Source organism: Caretta caretta, chromosome 27 (assembly GCF_965140235.1).
Source record: "Caretta caretta isolate rCarCar2 chromosome 27, rCarCar1.hap1, whole genome shotgun sequence".
Lineage (NCBI taxonomy): Eukaryota > Metazoa > Chordata > Testudines > Cheloniidae > Caretta > Caretta caretta.
The window spans coordinates 14,541,583-14,561,011 of record NC_134232.1 but is presented as its reverse complement, the minus strand read 5'-3'; the positions used below and the strand labels follow the sequence as shown (position 1 = coordinate 14,561,011).

At 47.0% G+C, this 19,429-nt stretch overlaps 2 protein-coding genes across 2 annotated transcripts; one reads left to right on the top strand and one right to left on the bottom strand.

Annotated features, from left to right (window-relative positions):
- Positions 1-827: 827 nt before the first annotated feature.
- KLHL11 (kelch like family member 11) lies at positions 828-8,493 on the top strand. The gene is made up of 2 exons (XM_048830002.2): positions 828-1,303; positions 3,004-8,493. Exons 1-2 carry the CDS (start codon positions 843-845, stop codon positions 4,580-4,582), a joined length of 2,040 nt encoding a protein of 679 aa, XP_048685959.2. The 5' UTR covers positions 828-842; the 3' UTR covers positions 4,583-8,493.
- A 117-nt stretch (positions 8,494-8,610) lies between these two features.
- KLHL10 (kelch like family member 10) lies at positions 8,611-19,395 on the bottom strand. Its single transcript, XM_048830007.2, has 5 exons — positions 17,849-19,395; positions 16,778-17,267; positions 13,838-14,455; positions 11,767-11,916; positions 8,611-9,076 (listed from the first exon to the last, which is right to left on the bottom strand). The coding sequence occupies exons 1-5, from the start codon at positions 18,034-18,036 to the stop codon at positions 8,702-8,704; spliced, it is 1,821 nt and encodes a 606-aa protein (XP_048685964.1). The 5' UTR covers positions 18,037-19,395; the 3' UTR covers positions 8,611-8,701.
- Positions 19,396-19,429: the final 34 nt, after the last annotated feature.

The following is a 19,429-nucleotide window of genomic DNA, read 5'->3' as shown; positions in this document are numbered from 1 at the left end:
CTTCAGAGCTGACCCAATGGATTCTAATAAACCACCCCCTGCTCTGCTTGCCTGCAGCCTGCGTGTTGCAGGTGGGAGAGGTTCCGGGTGCAAGAGAAGCGATGACAAGGCTATCCCAGCCAGCCCTAGGATTTCTGCTCACCTCAGCCCCCACCAACCTGCCCCCTTGACCCTGCCCTCCGGCCCCACCCGCAGCCAGGGCCCAGGGCGCTGTCCTACCTGCCTCTCTCGCTCTGGCGGGGAGGGTCCCGACTTTCCCTCAGGCGCTCCAGCACCCGGGTGGACATGTGGGCTACGCGAGATGCCCGGCGGGCTCAGAAAGGGGGAGAGGGGCCTCTGCTGTGACAGGAGCCCGAGGGTGTGCAGCACCTGGCACCCCTCCCCCAAGGAGCCCAGGGGGCAGGCTGCCTACTCCTTGTTAGCCTCACACCAAGCAGCCTGAACGCGCCCGTGAGGCGAGGCAAAGCCACCCACCTCCACCCTAGTTAACGCCCTTTTACACTGAGGCAAACTCAGGCAAGAGGAGACGCGCGCGCACGCCCCGTGCCCCCGGCGGGATTCGAACCCGCGGACTCGCTTCCCTGCTTCCAGAACTCCCTGAGGAGAAGGCTGAGAGGGGGCGGAGCCGGATCCGAGCCCGCCTCTTTCCCGCGTCGAGCTCCTCCCCTCCCCCCCCCCCGCTAGCGTGCCGCCGACCGCCTGCGTGAGGGGGGCGCGCGCCGCCTCTCGGGGGGGGGCGCGCACGTTCAGTGACGTGCTCCTCCCCCCCTCCCTTAGTTCCCACGTCCTTCCGGCGGCGCGCGCGCCGGTCTCCCTGGGCGCCGTTGGGTATCGCGCGCAAGATGGCGGCGGCCGCGGCCTCGCCTCAGCCGCAGCCCGGGCCGGCGGGGGAAGGCGCGGGCGAGGCGGGCCCGGCGGGCGGCGGCGGCGAGGCGGCCGGCGGGGAGGCGGAGGCGGAGGAGTTCGCGTGCCCGGCGCACTGCGGCGAGCTGGCCTGGCGGCAGAACGAGCAGCGCCGCCTCGACCTCTACTGCGACATCACCCTGGCCTTCGGCGGCGGCGGGGGGCCGCTCCGCGAGGTCCGCGCCCACCGCTCCGTGCTGGCCGCCGCCACCGACTACTTCACCCCGCTGCTGTCGGGCGGCTTCGCCGAGTCGCGCTCCGGCCGCGTGGAGCTGCGGAAGTGGAGCTCGGAGGGGGGCCCCGAGCCGGACACGGTGGAGGCGGTGGTCGGCTTCATGTACACGGGCAGCATCCGCGTCAGCCCGGGCAACGTGCACGAGGTGCTGGAGATGGCCGACAGGTGAGGGGGCGGGGGGGAGGAGGTGGCCGACAGGTGAGGGGGCGGGGGCGGGGGGGAGGAGGTGGCCGACAGGGGCGGGGGCGGGGACATGGCGGGGGGGAGGGGGAGAGAGGAGGTGGCCGACAGGTGAGGGGGCGGGGACATGGCGGGGGGGAGGGAGGAGGTGGCCGACAGGTGAGGGGGCGGGGACATGGCGGGGGGGAGGGAGGAGGTGGCCGACAGGTGAGGGGGTGGGGACATGGCGGGGGGGAGAGAGGAGGTGGCCGACAGGTGAGGGGGTGGGGATAGGGCAGGTGTTTGTGGGGGGAAGGAGATGGCCAACAGGGGAGGGGGCTGGGCAGGGACAGGGCGGGAGTGGGAGGATGGGGTTGGCTGGGGGGGGGAAGGAGATGGCCGACAGCTGAGGGGGTGGGGACAGGGCAGGACGGGGGGGGGGGGATGGGCAGGGCAGGCCGAAGGGGGGGGGGGAGAGGAGATGGCTAGACAGGGCAGGAGCGGGGGGAATGTGGGGGGGGTGGGCAGGCTGGGGTGGGCTGGTGGGGGGGGGCAGGGAAGGAGATGGCAGACCGTTGTGGCAGTAGTCCAGGGGCTGAGGTGGCCAACAGGTGAACAGAGGGAAGGGGTTGGCCAGAGGCTGCCCAAGACATCTGCGCCTCCCCTCGCCCTTGCAAGATTCCAGTGTGTTCCCTCCTCCAATAGGCCGAAGGTGTTTCTCTGTCAGATGGAGGAGCGGCTGGGCCAAATGTCAGTGAGTGGTGTTTTGATCCAGTGCAGCGTGGGGTGGCCAGGCTAAATCTGCCCCTCTAGGTAGCGGCCTGATTTGTTTGTAGCTGGAGTGGTGGCTGGGGATGGAGAGACAGGTGAGGGGGTAGGGAGGCAGAGTGGAGAAAGGTAAAAGATGATGTAGCGCAGGCACACAGGTGAAAGGGCAAGGGAGAGAAGGTGATGGAGGTGGCTAGTAAGTGAAGTGCAGAGGTAGTGGGTAAGAGAGAGGGAGCTTGGAGGGATGGCAGCTACTCATAAAGTGGTTATGTTGGACCCGGGGGGGCCTGGAAGGAAAGCTGGAGCTGGCAGGGGAGTTGTGGAGGGATGGTCAGTAGTGGGGGTGGAGCAGTGGCATGTTCTCCTGAGTCTTGTATCCTTCCTGTAGGAGCAGGATCATGTTGTCCCATCTTCTCGTCTCTGTATCCTCGTAATTAGCCCCACCTTTTCTAGCTAAATTTGACACCTCCTGAATTCTCTGAAGGTGAAGGGATCAAAGCTTCCCTGCTGGGAGTGGGCACATGTCATGCACAGCATTCCTAACCTCCAGGAGAGCTTCCCTGAGCTGCACCATGGAGATTGGACACACTAAATTCATCTCCCTTAGGGATAATTTTCTAGAGGCTACAATGGGCTGGCTGGCAGCATCTGAACTTAAATGCACTGATCTAGTAGATGCCCCCATTCCACCAGTAGTTAATATACCTAGTGAGCAGAGCCAGAATTCCACTTTGGCTTGCAGCCCTTGCATGTGTCTGGAGGCTACAAGATGGCTAAAGGGAGGTGGTAAAAGAACAGTTATGTAACGTTGACTTCCTAAAGTACATCAGAGACTCAGCTGTTGTGCAGTATAAACACTTTTTTGTTAAAGTTATATGACTGGACTTAACCTCACTTCCCTCAGTTAATGTCTTAACTCATCTTTGTTTGCTCTTCAGGTTTTTATTGATGCGGTTAAAGGAATTCTGTGGAGAGTTTCTGAAGAAAAAACTGAATCTCTCCAACTGTGTGGCTGTTCATAGCTTAGCTCATATGTATTCCTTGAACCAACTTGCCCTGAAAGCTGCAGACATGATAAGAAGGAACTTCTGCAAAGTTATCCAGGATGAAGAGTTCTACACATTACCCTTTCACCTCCTTAGAGACTGGCTTTCAGACTTGGAAATCACAGTGGACTCTGAAGAAGTTCTTTTTGAGACTGTCTTAAAGTGGGTTCAGAGAAATGCTGATGAAAGAGAGAGGTACTTTGAAGAACTCTTTAAACTGCTCAGACTGTCTCAGATGAAACCCACTTACCTTACCCGGCATGTCAAATCTGAAAGGCTAGTATCCAGTAATGAAGCCTGTCTTAAATTAGTGTCTGAAGCTGTGGAAAGCCATGCCCTGAGGGCTGAGAACTTGCAATCTGGTAATTTACAACATTCTGCCTATCCTGTATCATTGCTGCCTCGCTATGGGCAAAACATGGATGTCATCATGGTGATCGGTGGTGTGTCAGAGGGAGGGGATTATTTAAGTGAGTGTGTAGGGTATTTCATTGATGAAGACAGGTGGGTAAACTTACCGCACATACATAATCACCTTGACGGACATGCTGTTGCTGTTACAGAATCATATGTTTATGTGGCTGGCTCCATGGAACCTGGCTTTGCCAAGACTGTGGAAAAGTACAACCCCAACAGAAATGTCTGGGAGCAAGTCTCTCATCTAATAACCAGAAAGCATTCTTTTGGCCTCACTGAAGTCAAGGGAAACTTGTACAGTATTGGAGGACATGGTAACTTCAGTCCTGGCTTTAAAGATGTAACCATTTACAATCCCGAGCAAGACAAATGGCACAACCTGGAGTCAGCCCCAAAGATCCTTCGTGATGTCAAAGCAGTCACTGTAGAAGATAGATTTGTTTACATTGCTGCTCGAACCCCAGTTGACGATAGTGAAGATGGTTTAAGGGCAGTCATTACTAGATATGACACAGAGACAAGGCACTGGCAAGACATCGAGTCTCTGCCACTCATTGATAACTACTGCTCTTTTCAGATGTCTGTTGCCAACACAAACTTTTACCAGACAGCATCATGCTGCCCCAAGAGTTACCCCATAGATAATGAAGAGGCTAAGAGAAAGATCTCTGGCAGAATACCAGAGGAGATTCTTGAAAGTTTACCTCCAGAAGTTCTTAGCATTGAAGGGGCGGCCATTTGCTATTATAAAGATGATGTTTTCATCATTGGTGGGTGGAAGAACAGTGATGATATAGATAAGCAATACAGAAAAGAGGCCTATCGTTACTGTGCTGAGAGAAAGCGATGGATGCTTCTCCCTCCCATGCCGCAGCCTCGCTGTAGAGCAACAGCCTGCCATGTGAGAATCCCATTCAGATGCTTGCATGGTACACAAAGATATCCTATGCCACAAAATTTGATGTGGCAAAAGGATAGAATACGGCAGATGCAGGAAATACATCGGCATTCTTTAAGCTTGCGAAGAATGCCCCGCTCACAGATTGAGTGCTAATTCATGGAAGACCATTCCTCTAATAAACTTGGTTTAAGGAATACAGTGCTATCTATTTTGTAAGGCTCAGTACATGGCCATCATATATTAAGATTTGGATAACTGAACTGGTGGCTGGTTTGATGCATAAAAGTAACATCTGTACTTAAATACTGAGGATGAGAAATAGTTAACCAACACCTAAAATCCCCCTCTCTCATGTATCATGGAGAAGAGCATACTGTAGCCCAGGAAAACTAAATCCCTATTAAGGGGATGTGATGAAATGCCTGACGCTTTAAGAAAATTTAATGCAGAATCTGTTAATTCTCTTGTCCAACCCTCATTTTCAAGGCATTATATGGATTTAGTCTGTCAACAGTTCCTTCAATGTAAAAAAAAAAAAAAAAATCCAGTTTTGCACATTTTTTTAACCATTACATTTAGATGTATTCTTAAAGCACCAATTTTATTTGCACTTACATGTTGATATTCCTTGAGCTTCTCTTCTTTTGAATAGCTGAAATTCACATACAATTGGCATCCGTGCACTTAGTTCTCCAAAACTGAGGGCACATGCAATTGGTAGGAATACCTATTATATAAAAATAAAAACACAATCTTTTTTCCTAAAATTACTTCAGGATGTTTGTGTGTGTTAAATATTTTGTTTCTGTATATTGTAGAAATGCCAGAGTTTACTTACAACAATGATTGGTAAAACATCAGAGACTTACTAAAATGGGGTTTGAGACAGCACCTGGGATGATTTCACTATCTCGAAATGCTTCATGTTTCTGGGTCTCTTCTTTATCAGCTTGATTAGAAACTTAGGCAAACAATCAACCTGATTAAATGAGTGAAAACAGTAAAAATGTTAACAGTAAAAAAGTAACTATCCACTTCTAAAATATCTGGGGACATTAGGGATTACTAAAAGCAAAATTATTTCATCTTGGGGTATTAAAGACTGAGCTATTTGAAGGTTTTTTCCAGACATGGCACACATTTAATTCCAGTAAAAGTTTGAAAAGTGGACCTGTATCCAGTCTGCCTTTGACAATCAGTACTTTTTTGCCTTTGATATATTTTCTCTATAAACTTAGAGTAGCAATGCCACACTGTTCCCTACCAAATTAGTACTTTGTGTTTCTGATGAAGTGGAACAATCAGTTCTTGAAATCTTTAATTGCCACTGAGAAGCTTTTAGTGATCTTAAGCGTTTACAGTCTTCAAAAGTTTGAATTCTCCATTTATTCTGTTTGCAGCATTTATAGATGATTGGGGTGAAATTAAGCCATTTAATTTTTTTGACATCTGAGATTGTGTTATGAATAGGGCCATGTTGGTTCTCGATTACTTAATACAATATCTTTAAGGGAAATATCCAACACATTGTCCCATAGAAGTATCTTTGCCCAGAAGTAACCCTCTTTACTAAGCCCTCACCTTATTCTCATCGTGAAACTTTCTCAATTAGTTCTTGTGAATGCCATTATCCTTTCTACCCCCTCTTCTTCCCTAGCCTTCCTTTTATTTAACTGTTTGGATTATTTCCACTGTAGGCCTAACTTAGGATCTTAGGGAAAGGAAAGGAGTAGTAACGAGTGTATCCCAAACATCTACACAGTCAAACATTGCTGAAAAAGCTGCTTACTTTCTCTTGTTCATTTTATGGTATAGTGTCTTAAATTGGGGCCAGCTAATTTTGGAAAGCTCTTCTAAACATTTTACTCTTTTTTTTTTTTTTTTTTAAGTTTAACTTTCTGAACTGATACTTCTCATTTTCCAATTCAGCAGGCAGTCTAGATCATGTCTGAAATACTAGGTAAGTCTTTCAACTGCATGATGTGTACAGGTTTTTCTGACTTGCATATGACCCTTAATATTTCCTCTTGAAATTCACTTGACATTTTCTGTATCATTAACTTGCCTTGCTGTAATATTCAGACTAATCCAGGCTTGTAAAAATTACCATGAAAATGTAACAGCTCAGATACAGTCTAATCACATGCTAATGCCATCATATTGGATTTTACTTGGCTTTTGAATTACGCTGCAAGAGCAGGTGGGCAGGGCGAAATTTGCAAGGCAGGCCTCACCTGTTTAAGAGGGGAAATCAGTTAGCTTATTCAAGTTCAAGGCCGACATCCAGAAGTTATTGGCTCTGAAAGACCTGCATGAACTCATTTGGCAAGGTGCTGATGAATGTAGTTTATCAACAGCGCTGATAGAGCTTGTAAAATATCATGATTATCATATTTTAATTGCAATCTAAGCAAAATCTTTGGGTTGCAGATCACCACAGATCAACCTAGGCCAGCGGATGCACAAGCAAACCTCTCAGGATTTTGTTTGGTTATAACAAAAATTAATAACTGCCTTTACCATGAAAAAAACTTTTGGCTTTTGTACATCTTATGAGATCTTAAGATTCTTAAATGAAGATGTAAAAATAACTTCATGCCCAGGTGGTCTAACTTGTGAATGCCAGCCATGATTTACCATGTGATGCACTTTTATCTCACTTCTGGTGTGTTCAGTTTGCATGATGAGTGATGGGCACGATGGCGCATAGTCAGTTTTACTGTAGTCTCTTTTTATGCCAGTCCCAAAGGACCTCTTCATTTTTAAGTAGGGTTTTTGCATCGAATTTATGTGCCTCAATGGCATCTGCACACTCGTTTTTAAACAAAAGGCTACCTGCCTTCTGTACACAAAGTAGTTGTTGTAAGATGGAAAAACTGTAAATGTATGTTGGCTGTGGATCTGGCTCAGGCCACTAACTGTCAGCCATTTAACAAGTTCCTTGTGGCCCTTGGTTAGCGTAGCGTGTGGTACCTGTAAAACACCCCTTTGGTAAAAGTCTGGGCACTCTTCAGCTATAGTTACAGCAGGGTAGTTAAACTAACAAGAATCTTACTCCTATATCCAATAAGCATAACTAAACGGACTCTTATCTGTGTCTTTCATTAAGAAACAAATCAGGTGGAATATTCTGACTATTCTACCGTCTAAGACAATCATACCACCTTTGCTGTACTAAACACATGCCATAAAATGCATGTTCTGTGTCCTATCTTTCTGTTCAAAATATTAGCAAAGTAGCGTAAACCTCTGACCAGCTAGCCTGGCAATGTAATCATTTTTAGGTGCCATATGTGTACATAGTATTTTATAACAACCTGAATGGTCTATTAGTAAGTAAATGTTTTGTATGTATTTTTAATACTTCTTGCACAAAGTCAGAAAGACACCACTCCAAATATCTAGAATATATGCTGTCTTTTAAAATGCACTAAGTATTCTCTGCTACTGCTTATTGATGTTATCCCCAAATTATTTTTCCATTACAGTAAACAGTAAAATAACAGGACTATTGGGTCAATGTATAGTTATGTTTACTAGAGGCAGACTGCATTGTGCAGATTAACAAAGTTTAAGAGCCTTTTGACCTGAAATTACAATAGTATACTGTAGTGTTAGACTTGTTTGTAAAGGACCCAGTTAATATAAGTGTATTTGTATGGCTTAGCTTTATTTTCAGCCACTTCTCAAATAGAATATAATCATCTTTAATATAACCAGTTTAAGTGGAAGCACTCTTGAGGATATAATCCTATAAATGACATGAATGTTAAATGTAGAAATAACTAGATGTTTGAAGAACATTAATAGTCATAGATATTCCTCATGGATCCACATCACTCTGGATCCCATGACATATAAGGCAGCTGTTCTCTTCTGTCAGTTTTAGTGCAGGCTTCTGCAATTGCTTGGACAAGCAGTACCCTCCATACCGGGAAGAATTACATTGCTTCCTGTAAGGTAAAGTAGAGTTTGTTTGAAACAACGAATATTGTAATATTTAAATTCTTGAAACTAAACGTTGTACTAATGCTTTGTTGTAATAAAAAAATTTTATTTCTCTATGATTGTGGTCTTCTATATGCTTTTTTGCTAGATATGCACTATTCAGCACTTTAACCCATGTTTGTAAATTATAGATGTCTGGCTCCATTGAATGAAACAATTTCTAGGACTGACTATTCCTGTGAGTTTGTATCCAATTGCTTTTATTGTAAAAAGTGAATACATACAGTTCTTGCTTAGAAGACTTTATTAGCTAAGTGGAGCTATTCATACAGGTAGGGTACTTGTCGAAGAGGAGTATTTGACTTCATCTCGCTGTGATAACCCTGTAAAGTTGTCTCGTCTGGCCGCGTACTCCCCGACATTGGCTAGTCCTGGCACCACACAGCAGCTCAAAGCACTACGGTATATGCTCATGTCATGGGCATCGTACCACTCATCAGTCTTTTCATCGTAGCATTCAACATTGAATGTGGTCGTGAAACCATTAAAGCCACCCACCACAAACAGAAGGTCATCCACCACTTCAATGCCAAAATTACTACGCGGATTAAACATGGTGGGGATTGTACGCCAGGTGTTGGCAACTGGATTGTAGGCTTCTGCACTCCGAAGACGGTTGGCGCCGTCAAAGCCTCCTACCTGTAGACATCAAAGAAATATGGAGTTTACTAGCTGAGGAAGGGCCTACATTAGGTGGCTGAATTGTTACGTGGGTTTAGGACTCATGTATATTCAGTAGGCCAAATTCTGTGCATATTCAGCTTCATTGACTAGAAGTGTGAGTATTGAGCACTTCTGAAAATCAGACCCTTAATTCTGCATGTTCACTTACTGCAGGCGACTTGTTCTTTCTAGTTGTGGTAAAATCTAACCTTCAAAAATGTTCGTTGGAATAGTCAAATTTTACATTCTTACATCTGAAGGAGGCAAAGGCACACAATGTATATGAGTTAAGCAGAAATAATCCAAAATTCATTTAAAAACTACATGAAGAGAATTGTAAGGTTGTGAGGTTAAGCATTCAAAGTGGGGAAATAACAAGGTTCCAAGTGAAACTTTAACTCTGCCCCTTTTGCATATAACAGTATTCCAAACTATTTCTCAAACACAATACAACTCAGTTTTCTACAACCTTGGATGTGTGTAGCCTCTTGTCACAATTCATGCCTACCTGTTTAAAATATTCTGTTATCTTTCTGATTTCATATAAGTTCTCTTGGGTACAGTATTTATTTCAATAACTGTCAGTACCAAGCTTTCTCCTCAGCTGGCATTAAGTCCTTAGATGTTACTGGAGGTTAAATAGTTGAGCTATAAACATGACTTACTTTCACAACCTATTTTAGATGAAATTTTGTGGAATGAGACAGCCGAATAGAGTAGTTATCTATGAATTTAGGAGTTGTTCATATTCTAAACTTTCATTTCCTCTACGTTCATCTGGGGTATGTTGTAAAAATTTCATATACATTGAAGAAAATATCTTCATACTCTCTGTGGTCCAGATTATTATAACATTCTACACCTGCAACTAAGGTTATAGGAACACTTTTATATTGTATTTGAGGAAATTGATCTTACTGCATGTACAGAAAGGGATGAGTATAATTTAGCGCAAAAGTACTAATCTGGAACTAAATGCCTAAGGAGAATCAGAAAATCCAATTCCATGAAAAAGTGACTAGCTGAGTGCACACTTCATTCACTGAAGCAAGAGGAAGCTCAGAGTTACGACACCTCAGGAATGGAGGTTGTTCTTAACTCTTAACATGGGGGAATCTTTCAAAAGTTTACAACTGAACATTGACTTAACACAGCTTTGAAACTTTACCATATAGAAGAAAAATGCTGCTTTCCCTTTATTATTTTTAGTCGTTTATGTTTAACACAGCACTGTACTGTATTTGGTGTTTTGTTTTTTCATCTCTGTGCTGCCTGATTGTGCACTTCTGGTTCCAAATGAGGTGTGTGGTTGACTGGTCAGTTTATAACTCTGGTGTTGTAACTCTGAGTTTCTACTGTATGTTGTTCACTGCATCTGCCTCACTCAATTCCCACCCTAACAGCTGCACCATGGGTGAGAACTTTCCCCTATATGCTGTGTATGTACAGTCAGAGCCGTCCCATGCATAGGATGGACTGCGGCAACCGCCCCGCGCTTTGGGACGCAGGGTCCAGGGCGGACTGGGGACTAGCAGGAGGCCTGGCACTGGTAGCAGCAAGGGCCCCAGCCCCAGCCTGCCCTGCCCTGCCAGCTCCCAGCATTGCTCGGGGTAGGGGGCAGAAGCCGGAAAGAGGTGGGGCAGTGGCTTGGGGGAAGGGGTGGAGTGGGGGCAGGGCCTGGGGAGTGGGGGTTGTCCCGGGCCCCGCACCCTCTGAGGGATGGTCCTGTGAACACTGGTAGCCTATTGCCCATGCCACTAGTTAAAAATAAAGACTGAGTAGGGCACATCCAAGAACAGCATTTCTCAAGGTATTGGACCTGTGAAATGTCTTCAGTAGGACTGTGAAAGATGTTTCTCCATCAGGGCTAATTCTCTGCCAAGCTTTATTTCAAAGCTATAGCTGTTATTTCAAAACTTCTTTTGGAGGTATGGAATGGCTGCCATATGAGGAGAGATTAATAAGACTGGGACTTTCAGCTTGGAAAAGAGACGGCTAAGGGGAGATATGATCAAGGTCTATAAAATCATGACTGGTGTGGAGAAAGTAAATAAGAGTGTTATTTACTCCTCGTAACACAAGAACTAGGGGTCACCAAATGAAATGAATAGGCAGCAGGTTTAAAACAAAAAAAAAGGAAGTATTTTTTCAAACAACACACAGTCAGTCTCTGGAACTCCTTGCCAGAGGATGTTGTGAAGGCCAAGACCATAACAGGGTTCAAAAAAGAACTAGATAAGCTCATGGAGGATCGGTCCATCAATGGCGATTAGCCAGGCTGGGCAGGGATGGTGTCCCTAGCCTCTGTTTGCCAGAAGCTGGGAATGGGCGACAGGGGATGGATCACTTGATGATTCCCTGTTCTGTCCATTCCCTCTGGGGCACTTGGCATTGGCCACTGTCAGCAGACCGGACACTGGGCTAGATGGACCTTTGGTCTGACCCAGTCTGGCCGTTCTTGTTTTATGTTTTAAATGGAGGAAAAATGCATTTTATTCTGCCCCTTCTCAATAAGCAGTTCATTCTTTTTTGCTCGACCTTGACTCTTGAAATCTGACCTGTAGACAGAGGGTGCGTGAAATTTATGAGCACTGCTCATGCACTTTAACTAGAGCGAATGCCACACGTACATCCGCCATAATGAAAGCTGACAGCTGTCACCTTACCGCATAGACGTGTTCTCCATAAGCTATTACTCCTATTCCGCTTCTTCTGCTTCTCATCGGTGCGATTAGCGTCCACTGGTTTGTCTTAGCATCATATGCTTCAGCTGTGAATAGGCATTCATTTCCATTGAACCCACCACATATATAGACCTGTTTTAAAAAGATTACAATATTTCTATTTGTGGGGGGGAAATGAAATGATCCTATCCTGTTTAGGACTAGCCTCTTTTCCTGGGCCAGGGTTAATGCAAAAAGTGCAGTGATTGACCACCTGAGGAACTGAGTTTGGACTTCTGTTTCTTGAGATGGGAGTTCTATAGAAGCACTAGGAATCCTCTAGCTCAACAGCCAGGGTAAGAGATTGCAGTCCCCTATTCTAATCTTCTGCACATTCTTATGTTACCATTATGTTACCTTCACCATGCTAGCTAACTGCCTGTTCTTGGACAGCCCGAGGTCTGTCGTACCAGAGTCTAAAGGGTAAGTTGGGAAGTGGAGTGTGACAGATTGGTAAATTGATCACCAGTCCAGTGAGTGTGTCTGTTACACTTTCCACTGCTACAGCTCCTTTCAGCAAGATTTTCAGAACACATCACAAATATACTTCATAGGCCTCCTCTCCCACTCCAAGGGCCTGCCATAACTGGGAAAAACAGACTGGTGATGTGACACTGAATGAATGGAAGAGTTGAATTACAACCCAGCATTCCTGATTCCTAGTGCCCCCTGCTCTGTGTTACGCTGTCTCAGTATTACTCTGGCCTCCAGGATCCTGAGATGCATTGTTTCCACTTTTTTTTAAACCCTGAAAACATTTAACTTCTACAGGTTAATTTTTTAAAAATCATCTTGCCACATGCATGTCTCTAGCAAAAATTCCAAAAACTTACAAAGTATTTTTGCATCTAAAATTGTACTACAATTGTGTGAGAGGTTCTTGCTCTGACAGATTTTTGCATACATAGCTCTATAACAGGAAAAAATATTAATCAAATCAATATTAGCACACGTGGAGTAAGTCTCTCTCCCATCTACTAGCTTTGGGCATCCTAACCACACCTCGGCATCCGTGGGAGTGCTCACATCAGTCCTGGGACACTGATTTCATCAGCTACGTTCAGAGAAGGGGAGCGGCTACAAAAGGTACCTTTGCTCCTGTTTCCTTTTAATGCTTACATTTGTATTTTTCCAAAGATTGTAATTTTAGAAGCTTATGAAAAAATAATAACAAGCGCTGGCCAACTTCTGTCTCCGGACCATGTCTGTACAACTCCTGAAATCAACAGTTGTAGCTCAAAAGCAGAATTTTGCTCTGGACTAGGAGTCAGGGGACCTGGGTTCTAGTCCCAGTTCTGCCACTGACCTGCAGGCTGACTGGGCAAGCCACTTCTTCCCCTCTACATGCCTCTTGCTTCCCCTTCCTCTCTTTGCCTTATCCATTGAGACTGTTAACTGTCGGTGCTTAGCACAATGGGGCCCTCAGCTGAGGCCCCGACCCAAATCCAAAGACTAATGAATGTCAAGGCTATTGTACTTATCAGAGCAGACCGCACCTGCATCAGTATATGGTGCTGTAACTTAGGGCTCGCCTACACTACAGCAACACACACACAGCGCTGCAGGTGTGTGCTGCAGCAACAGAAGGGTTTTTTCCATCACAGCCGGTCGTCCACCCCCTTGAGAGGTGGCAGCTACATTGATGGAAGGATTCTTCCAGGGCTCCAGCCATCTCTATGCCGCAGCTTAGATTGGCTTATCTACGTCTCTCGGAAGCGTGCATTTTCCACACCCCTGGGCGACATTTCTGGGTCAACCTAAGTTTTAGGTGCAGGCCAGGCCTTGCTGTTAAGATGTTGTATTTGATCTGGGGGGGTTAGCAGGACGTGCGTGCTGGTGTTGGTTCTTTCCGCATTCCAGTAAATCCCAGTGATCCTAGAGGTGACTATTACAACATGCACCGTTTAACACTACCATGCTACAGACTCCAGTTGGGTACCAGTCCTGCTCTCTTGCTCCCCAGAGGGGAGGGCTATGGCAGCAGCTGCATTCCGTAATCTCAAGTCCTTTTTACCTTTCCATACAGCGTGGTGGCACTCGCGTCACTTCTCTGTTCGTGCATGGGTGCAATCAGCGTCCACTGGTTTGTCTCTGGCTCGTACCGTTCTGCTGTGTTGAGACGCACGTAGCCGTCGAACCCTCCCATGGCGTAGATGAAGGTGTTAAGAACAGTGATGCTTACGTAGCAGCGTCTCGAGTGCATGGGAGCCACCTGGTGCCATGTTTTCTTAAGTGGGTCAAACCGTTTGACACTATTAAAATAGTCCACGCTGTCGAATCCGCCAATGATATAGACGTAACCTTTTAAATAGGCAGCGCCATGGTAAGCACGGGGGCTTTCCTGCTGACAGGTGACATTCACCCATCTGTCTGCTCGGGCATCGTACGTTTCAATGGCATTGGTTGGGCTACCCCCGCTCCATCCGCCAATAGCGAACAAAATTGCATAGGGCAGGCGAGGCCTCGTGAGCGGGTTGGTGAAATCGGAACTTGAGGGGCCGTTCATGTTGAGATCATACATGGCTTTCAGTGCATTTATGATGACAGGCTTGCATTCCTCACTGTCCTTTACAAAATCGTGCATTTTAACGTTGTTCATAAAGTACTCCGCATGCATCAACGCTAGTCGAACCTAGAAAGGTAAAGGGGAGGTGGGACTCAAGATGCAGTGTGGGTGGTTATGAGAGCCATCTCTGGATGGTTTTTACGTACTACAGGACTGGCCAGCGAGAAATAGTTTGATTTCAACCATGTTGGAGCAGGGGGTCTGAAAGGAAGACTGGCAAGCTGAGAGGCTTGCTAAAGGGAATACCGTACTTTCCAGGCCCTCACGGGTCACTGCTTCAAATCAGGCCTGGTTTTGGCACTGACCAAAGGCTGTTACTACCTGCTGGCTATTCGTAGAATCAGAGAGGGAGAGAACCTAGCAGGACATCTAGCCCATTCCATGGCATCTCATGCAGGACTCCTCCCTAGGCTGTATTTTCCATGGGTTTGTCCAAGTCTAGTTTTAAATCTCTCAGGCCATATGGCTGTCCCTCCTTTCCTGTGGGAGACTATTCCTTAGCCAAAGATATCTTTGAGCCCCCTGGTACCCCACCAAATAATTCCTCCCTTGGCACGTTCGCCCCAGGTTTGTAGGTGTTTATACCTTCTCTACCCCCTCCCCTCAGCCATTGCTTAGCTAAGTTATACAGACTTAATTCTTTTAATATTTCCTCATCAGTCAGTCCCTCTGGGTCCCTAATCATTCTACTTATAATGTGATACACTTCCTGTTTCTCATCTGTGCCCTTCTATAAAGAGGCAGAACTGAATGTATTGTTGTAGGTATGGATACATCAGATTCACATGGGGGGAGGGGCTACTTCTTAACTATGACATAATGTTTCTGTATAGGAAACCTAAAACTGCATTGGCCTCACTAGCTGCTGTATTGTATTGCATATCTAATTAAATGCCTCCAAACTTCCTTCTGGCAGAGTCTGGTTTGCCCAGTGGTGCCTTGTACCCTTCCAGAATGTGGAGAGCGGCTCACTTTAAATTTCTAAAAACCAAGAAATACTAAGTTATGGCAGACGCCACCCCCACAATGCAGCCTTAACTCTCTGCCCCCCTGGAGAGGTTCATAGCCACTTGGAATGGGTCAGAAAGGGCAGTGCAAAGGTTAACAAACTACCCGTGGAAGTGGTGGATTCTTTATCTCTTGAAGTCTTTGGTAAGACCAGATACCCTTCAGTAAGATATGCCTTATTCAAAACACAGGTATTTGGTGCAATACAGTAGTAACTAGATGAAATTCTCTGTCCTGTGTGATACTGGAGGTCAGACTAGATGATCGAATAGTCCCTTCTGTACTTCTACATCTATTAATTTATAATTAGATCTGTGGAAGGACTAAGAGCATGCCATTGTTTGTGTTGTGTTCCACTGATTTGAATTCCAGAACTGATCCGCATACGCTCCCGTTGTGTCATTGTGTTGGGCGTAGCTGTGTTAAATGGTGCTGGGATTCCTTGGAGCGCCTTGATACAGCTGTGACTGATATGACAAGAGGGACATGGGCACCTTGGGGGATTGCACTCATTTCAGTGCTGAATTTTCAGCAGACACACACAAGGATGCCGCCTTGCCATAGGGGTTGTCACAGTGGGATGTCCCTCAGAACAGTGGTCTCAGAGACATCAGGAGTGGTAAAGGGAAGTAAACCTTGGGACCAGGGCGAAGGAGCGATTACAATTTTGCAGGTCTGGGGTGGTTTGTGTGGAGCAGGCTCAGTGTCTGAGTGCAGGGTGTAAGTAGCTCCTGCTTGCAACACTTGTCCTAAACCCTAGTTTTGCCTTAGCAAGGAACTCGTGTTGGATTTTATCCCACAATGCTCATGTGATCTATCCATGAGGATAAGAGTGCTGGTGTGTGTGATTGGTGTGTCTGGGCACTGGCGAGAGGGCAGAATTAAGATTGCATTGCGGGGTGGGGGGATTCATCCATTTTATCTTGGTTTTTCCTGGGTCTCAGGTTTAAATTAGCCACTCAGCATTTTGGAAAGGCACAAGGCACCACTGGGCAATCTTAACACTGTGTTAACTAAGTTTTGGGGGATTTAATTTCCTTGGTTTAAAGAAAGATTCTTGGTACCACAGTCCAGCTTTCCCCCTCCACAGCTTCTGGCTCCTTGGCAGTGATTTGCTGCTATCCTGGTCAGCCCTCATGCTTGTGCGAAACTCTGTGGACTCTCCAGGCTCCCTCACAGGGATCTGATTACAGGATTGGGGCCTATGGGCTGGCTTGAGTGTGGGAAAATCTTTGCACAGCCCCTGTCTGTTATACATTTCCTGTGCATTAAAAGGAACTAACTCCAGTTTAAGGAGCTGTTACTCTAGTCCCTTTCAGTGCCACCCACCACTGTTTAGCCGGCGTGAGTAAGAAAAGAAAAAACCAGCAGAAAACTGACCTTAGGCAGCAAGACTGAAATGTACTGTTTCCTGTTCTGGGGGTCATGGGAAATCCATTTGAGAATGGCCTCGAACACTGCGTCTTCTTGTTTCACGTTGAGTTCGTCCTTTTCAATGATGTCTTTAAACTCATTGACCGAGAGCTCGAGAAACTCCGTAGACACCTTTACCATTTCCTCGAAGTTATGCAGGATGAACATGTAGGCCGTCTGCCGCAGGTCCGGGCAGTGGTAGTACTCCGTGAACTTGCAAATGCCAATGCAGTTTTCCAAGCACAGCTGAGACTTTAAGAACTCGCAGCACCCCCTGACAATGCCCATGATGTTGAACTGGTCTGCTGCAGCCAGTAGCCGCTCCACGTTGTCAGCAGTGACTGGGACTGTCCTCGTATAGGCGTATTCGATAATTAGCTTCATCATGTCAGGGGAGATGCCAGGGATATTGTACACTCTCTTCTCCGTGTTGTTCCAGCCACTGGTAAACAAAGCCCTGGAAAATGAAGCAGCACTTTAACCAAACAGCCTATATAAAATCCGCTGTTTTACGCACCTATCCCTTCTTCACCAGCTCCCAAGCCAGGTGGGTAGACGACTCCGGGGATGAGCCATGGCAGGCTGGACCTTTTCACCTTGGGTTTTAAACCAGACTACAGGACAGCGACCAAACTCTGATCGGCTTGTTGGCCTGTGTGAAATGAGTTGGGGCCTTGGGGATAAGTAGCCACAGAATGACTGGCTGCCTTGTTGCAACGGAGTGCAACTGAAATCTCCTCTGGCTTACGTGGGAGGAAGCCAGGCATCTTTGCAGGGGAATGCAGGGAATCCCAGAATGTCCCTTCCCATGCTGTTCCTGCTCTGTGGATAAATACTGGACACCAGTTTCCAGGGCTATGGTTAAATATTAGATGGTGGCCTGATACCGGTTTCTAGGCCGTTATCGGGACTCTGGCTAAACAATGGATGCCAGTTCCAAGGCTTCCGTCCACCCCAACTCCATCTTAAAACAATTACAATAGACCAGCAAGCAGTCTTTGCGCCCGTTCCCTTGCTTGGCTTGCGTCAAGCACTGACCTAAAGTAGGAACTGCAGCTACATAAGATGTTCTTGTGGGCATTGAACTCCAAACCATTGACTTTGATGACTACATCACAGAGTTTCCCTTCCAGTCGAAGCTCGTTGAAGACTGTGCAAGCCATGGCACTCATCTTTCTCTCCATGTGGGGGTGGGAGTACCCCGCTGAAGCCGAGGTGTCATCCATGTCCGTAAGCCTGGAGACAGCAGAAGAAGCTCCTCTCCGAGGCGCTACTGGGCTTTCTCCTTTCCCCTCCTACATGTTCTTTGAAATGCGTATTTGGCCCCGAAGTTCCAGAACCCGCCCGATAATGAGATCACTGACAGGGCTGGGTTCTAGAACCTTTCCTCTACTTGTCAGCAGCTGGGACCGTTGCCCTAGATCCGTGGGGCTGGCCGGAATGATAACTTGTTTGGCGACTTATATTTGCATCTCTGCCTTGGCAAAGGGGCCCCCTCCCGCCTCCTCTGGTTGCCTGGCAGCTCGAATTCCAAATACGTCTGATGTTCCACAGATACCGAGCAACGGCTCTCTTATGCCCATTTTACAGATTGGGAAGCTACAGCACAGAGAGCTTAAGTGGCTTGCTTAACGCTACACAAGTCAGTGGCAGAGCCAGGAGTCAAGCTCACCTGATTCAGCCTGGTGCCTCACCTGCTGGATTGCGTACGCGGCCTGCTATCTGGAGGGGCAGTAGAGTCCTGCAGGAGGCCAGAACAGGAATTAGGAGTCAGTTCCTGGCTTTGCCACTGACTCACTGTCTGACCTTGGGCAAGTCACTTCTCCTCTCTGAGACTCAACATACCCATCAGTAATGGGCAATGAAAAAAGCACATTACTGGGGATTTGTAAGGATTCGTTACTGTTTGTAAAGTCCGTTGAGATTTGTGAATGGAAGCAACTAAAAATGCAGGTGGCTTTTTTCCCCCCCTCCAATTTAATGAAATTATGTTATTTAGGGTTGCGTTGCAGGAAGCTCAGAGCCTGTTTTCAGCATGCCCCGGTTTTACTTTTGGTGTTGTGAGATAAGAGCTAGTTGCCTTAATGTTCAATTTCCTGCCTTTTGACTGTTTTTAATAACTTAACTGCAGCGGCCTCTACCGGGTCTGTGACCAGCCCTGAGTTGCAGCAGTTACGGCCTATGTTTGTTCTGGGAATGATTTATGACTTCTGTGCTGTTTGTGGGCAATGGGGAAGTGGGAGCGCCTGCTAGCAGTGAACTTTGGTACAGGTGAGGGCCTGACCAGGTGTGGTAGTGAGCACCTGCAAGATGCGGGCTCTGACTCCAGTGATTGGTGGTGGGGGCTCGGCAGCTCCTGGCAGGCTTGGGTCCTAGATTGCACAATATCAGCTTTCTGCAGCCAGCCCCGGCCCGCCCTGCACTGGAAGGTACAGGGGGCGATGCCAGCCCAGCTGGCTTCAGGGCCTGAACGGAGATGTCCTGCTGTCCCCAGGGGCCAGGGTCACTGAGAGCCAAACCTGGGACGTCCTGTATTGACGGAGCACATCCAGCTCAGCCCCCTAACCCTGCCCCCCATGAGCCCCTGCCCTCAATGCAGCAGCATTTGCATCCTGACTC

Bases quoted from the DNA above. Each gene is read 5' to 3' on its own strand.
- KLHL11 (XM_048830002.2), top strand. From the start codon at position 843: ATGGCGGCGGCCGCGGCCTCGCCTCAGCCGCAGCCCGGGCCGGCGGGG. The intron at 1,304-3,003 runs GTGAGGGGGCGG...TTTGCTCTTCAG, and splicing joins GTGCTGGAGATGGCCGACAG to GTTTTTATTGATGCGGTTAA.
- KLHL10 (XM_048830007.2), bottom strand. From the start codon at position 18,036: ATGGATGACACCTCGGCTTCAGCGGGGTACTCCCACCCCCACATGGAG. The intron at 17,268-17,848 runs GTCAGTGCTTGA...TTCATTTTCCAG, and splicing joins AGCTGCAGTTCCTACTTTAG to GGCTTTGTTTACCAGTGGCT. The intron at 11,917-13,837 runs GTAAAAAGGACT...TTTTTAAAACAG, and splicing joins CCACCACGCTGTATGGAAAG to GTCTATATATGTGGTGGGTT.